The sequence below is a fragment of the Equus asinus genome, chromosome 28, assembly GCF_041296235.1.
Source record: "Equus asinus isolate D_3611 breed Donkey chromosome 28, EquAss-T2T_v2, whole genome shotgun sequence".
Classification (NCBI taxonomy): Eukaryota; Metazoa; Chordata; class Mammalia; order Perissodactyla; family Equidae; genus Equus; species Equus asinus.
Window position 1 is genome coordinate 39,302,698 of NC_091817.1, and position 4,588 is coordinate 39,307,285.

At 41.8% G+C, this 4,588-nt stretch overlaps 1 protein-coding gene across 1 annotated transcript; it reads right to left on the reverse strand.

Annotated features, from left to right (window-relative positions):
- Window positions 1-525: 525 nt before the first annotated feature.
- Window positions 526-1,386, reverse strand: DUXB (double homeobox B). Its single transcript, XM_070500485.1, has one exon. It carries the CDS (start codon window positions 1,244-1,246, stop codon window positions 656-658), a length of 591 nt encoding a protein of 196 aa, XP_070356586.1. The 5' UTR covers window positions 1,247-1,386; the 3' UTR covers window positions 526-655.
- Between the last annotated feature and the right edge of the window lie 3,202 nt (window positions 1,387-4,588).

Consider the following 4,588-nt stretch of genomic DNA (forward strand, 5'->3'; position numbering starts at 1 on the left):
CAGAGACATATTCTCACCTGGGTGAGGTACAGTTCATGGATATTCCAGACTGTTGAGGACATGATGATTACAGGGAGGAGGTCATATTTGTCCGTAAAATACTTTTTTTCGCAAAGTTTCAGCAGATGTCTCCACTGCCTAGTACCTGGAGTGCTTCCAGAGGCTGCATGGAGCTTGGACACAAACCTTTACTCAGTGAAATGTGTACAGAAGATAACCACTGCCCACAAGACAGGGTAAAAAAACTTGCATTTGGGTTCCCAAGTGATTTCTCCTTCCCACTGCATTAGTTTTGTCCCAAACAGGGTGACTTCATTGTTCATCATCCTTTCAATTGCACCGATTCTGCATCAAGAGAAAGGAGGCCTGGACCAGGTTCTAAGAATGCCACCTTCTTCCTCCTGAAGCTCAGGTCCTGGTGAGCTTTGCAGCATGTGCAGAAGAGTCTGAGAATCTTCCTCACTCAGACACGGTTGAGGTCCTGGAGGGTCTTCTTCCTGTGGATCAGGATTCAAAAAAGTTTGTACCTTTTACTGAAAGTCTGGATGGTGGGAGTTGGCCTACAGGCTTGAGGTTTCTATGTATTGCTGGTGCAGTTGGCTGAGGGAATGAGATGGTTCTCCAGCTGACTGTGTACTGCTCCCACAAGTCTGTCTCAGTCTGTTCCTTTTTGAGGATCCCATTCTGCAAGCAGAGCCTGGTAGCCCTCATCCCACCATTGCATAATGTAAGATATGTCCACCTGACCCAGATCCTGTGGTGGCTGTTTTTTGTGCTCAGAATTAGGCTGAGAATTGTCCTTCAACTGTAGTACTCCTGTGTCCGTCTGTTCTTTTTGATCCTGGCATTTTTCTTGGTATTGGGGCCAGAAAGGATTCTGAGTATCCAAGAGGTCTCCTCCCAAAGTCAGGGGTATTGGGACATAATTTGTAAGTGTCAAAGTAGAGGAAGCATTCTCTCCTCCCTGCACAGCCTGTGTAGGCTGTGTTCTCATGATATTTTGTCCTTGGATCACATCAGGGACAAAAGACACATGTGATGGAAGAAGAGCAAGTAGAAATGTTTTGTTCCCGCTGAAAGAATTGGAGGAAGGAAAATGATAAGACCTGCTTGGGAGAGTGGACAGGTCAATTTGGTGCTGCTGAACTGTCAGATCTGGTCTCTCATTTGGGCCATCTGCCAAGGGATTCATGGGCTCACTTCTGCTCTGCCCAGGGTACAGAGATCTTCGGTTCTGATACCACATCTACGTGAGGAAAAGGAAGATATGGACATGAAGCATAAGCAATTCTGGCTCTGTTTCTCATACTGTGTAAAGCAAAGGGGCTATTAATATAGGCCCTAATCTCAGAATATATATGTGAAATTAATTACCCTTGTTCCTGTGTTCAGTGTGTGTGTGTGTGTATGTTTGTATATATGTGTATGTATGTATACAGATACATACATTGAGGTCATAACACACTCAGCAATCCATTACATGTGAATTGAAACTGGCTGAAAGGGCATATGCTCTAGAATCCACCCTCTAATTTCAACAATGGATCAGCGAACAAGGTCTCTTGACCAGGTTGACATTTTTTTCCTCTTTGTCAATGTGTGCACAGGCATGCATACCTTATATACACTTGTGTAAATCTCTTCAAGGGTTAATAAGCACAAATAAGTGTTTTTGAGGGCTACTGTGCTGATAAACCTATGAACATGCTTCCTAGTCATGAGCATTGAACATATGCTAAATCACTATGCCCTTAACTTAGGTAGAAGAAGGTACTCAATGAGGACGATTTTGTTCCTCAACTGGATGACTTCTACTATGTCTATAGATTTTTGGGGGGTGTTGTGGATGGGAGGAAGGGAAGTGGACAGGGTATCTAGTTGGTAGGGGCCAGGAATGCTGAAAAATATCCTACCAAGCACAGGACAGCCCCTTAAAGAATTATCTGGCCCAAACAGTGCCAAGCTATAGAAAACCTGACAGAGTGTTCTCAAAATAGGTATTAACTTTAACATTTTCTCACAGTTTTGCTGCTGGTGATTCTAGATGGATGCACCACTGACAGTTTGGTTTGAAAATTCTTTTTGCAGGAATGTGACTTGCAATGCCTGTTCTTTTACTATCCCATTTCTTTGCCCTCGATGACTGTGATAATCCAAGTTAGGTCAAGGTTTTCCAGCAACCCCTCAGGCGGTAATATCATTTAACAGGTAGGGATTTTTGTTGCTACAGACGTAGAACTTACTTTAATTCTTGATTCCCGAATGCCTGTTTGTTTAGCCAGTTTTTTCCTGGCTACAATGTCAGGGAATCGGTTCCTCTCAAAGGCTCCAACTAGGATGTCTGATTGAGATCTTGTGAGGGATGTCTGGTCTCGTCTGGCTTCTTTTGGTAAGTAGTCTAAGGGAGAAGACAGGGACAAAAGGGGCTTGTTAGGACAGCTTTCACATTCAAAATGGAAACTCAAACTTGTGAAGATAATGCTGACCTTTCGCTCCCTCTGAAACCCCCTGAGATGATAGAAGAGGATGTCACTCTGCCTCGAGCAGCAGGACGAAAAAAAGGTCAAAGACCTTGCTTGCTAAGAACCTACCTGTCCCAGCCAACTGTGGGACCGTGCTTATATTTCCGACACTACATTGCCCAGAACAAGCTGTAACTGGCTCCCGAGCTAAGGATTCTTTGTGGAAAATTTGGGCACAACATGGAGAATTGTTCCCATCTCAATGGGACCCACTGAAGAACTGCATTTGGACTTGTAGGTTCTTACCTTGAATCCGTGGCTGAGTCTGGTCCTGTCCCTGGGTTTGATCTTCTCCTAAGGAGCATCCGGATCCCAATTGTCTCTGTTTTGCTCTGTGGTTTTTAAACCAAATCTAAGTGGGAAAAGAAAATGTGAAAGTCATGTAACCTGATTTGTGTCATCCTAAGTGTCAGTGCAATTGAACAAAATTGATTTGATCAACTGCCCCTGGGATAATATCCCTAAGAGAAAGGCGATGTATTATCCTAGGAATGGTGTTACTATTAGTGTATAATTCAGGACAGCACAGCACACAATCTGCTCTTAACTCAAATTAGCCTTTCTTTTGTGGTCATCATCAGGGTATCCAAAGTAAATTTCCCTGATTTAAGAGACACTGTTAGTTCTCTCAAAAGAAATAACCAATCAATCAATCTCTCTGTCTCTCTTAGTCTTCAATGTCTGAATTCTCTTCTTGGCCCCCATCATCTCTTCGTAAGAAAGAACATTTCAGAATACACAATGCATATGGAATTGATCTTAGAAAAGAATTTCTTTATGCAGGGCAGTAGAATTAGGCACAGTCAAAAGCTGGACTAACACTCGTCCACATTTCCTCTTACTTATTTTGCCCCATAGTCAGCAATAGATAAGGAGACTTAGGGATCCCGTCCATCTCACTGTAAAACTGTTGTCACTAACGCAACCAATTGTTCTCTTTGCTTGTTACCTCGTTATTGGAGTCAGAATTGCAAGGTACTTTCTAATTCTGAGTCTTTTATTTTGATAATTTGATGACTCATGATCAAATTTAGGATGTTAATGATAATATCCGATGAACAACTCGTATCCCAGGCATTGTGCTAGAAGGTTATAACTGTTCTCTAAAGTAATCAGGCAAAATATTTTCCAATAAGTCTTCAGTGCAAGTTGAAACTGGAAACTAATGATTAAGTTAGCGAACACTATGGCAGAGCCATATATAATTGTTTACAGCTATCTCCTTACTAACTGAAGAAGTCCAGTTTAGTTTCATTTTTATATCAGTAGTTATATTCAAAATAATACATTATGGGATCTTACTTCATACACTTCTGTATATGAATCACATTTCAGATATTAATTAAAAACTAGCCTGAAAATTGGGAATTTATATGAATTCTTGCCCCACAATTCCCTTGTAATTACACATTAATCAATCACCATTCTGCAGTCTGTACTCCAATATGTAATGACCATATCATTATCATAGTGATCCAATTTCCTGTATTCTTTAAATCTCAAATTGTGGGGCCGTCTCCGTGGCCGAGTGGTTAAGTTCGCGCGCTCCGCTGCGGCGGCCCAGGGTTCGGATCCTGGGCGTGGACATGGCTCTGCTCATCAGGCCACGTTGAGGCGGCGTCCCACATCCCACAACTAGAAGAACCTGCAGCTAAGATGTACAACTATGTACAGGCGGGATTTGGGGAGATAAGGCAGAAAAAAAAAAAAAAGATTGGCAACAGTTGTTAGCCCAGGTGCCAATCTTTAAAAAATAAATAAATAATCTCAAATTGTGATTTAGTTATTTCCTGTTGAGAGAGCCCGAATCAGTATATTCTCCTTCCTCCATAAGTGAATACGTCCAACCGATTTCTCCACCACTGATAAAAGATATAAACAGAGTTCTTGTTTTCAATATAGTATAACAGGAAAAACCTTCTGAACAACATACCTAACAGGAGAATTGCCTCAAGGTGCTGAGCCCAGCTTTTCTCTTTACCTTGACCCTGACAAATAATGAAATAGAAATCTAATGCTTACCTGAATTTTAGACTCTGCAATGCCAATTTCCTTGGCCAGTTTTT

Coding starts and splice junctions, on each gene's coding strand:
- DUXB (XM_070500485.1), bottom strand. CDS start 1,246: ATGTGGTATCAGAACCGAAGATCTCTGTACCCTGGGCAGAGCAGAAGT.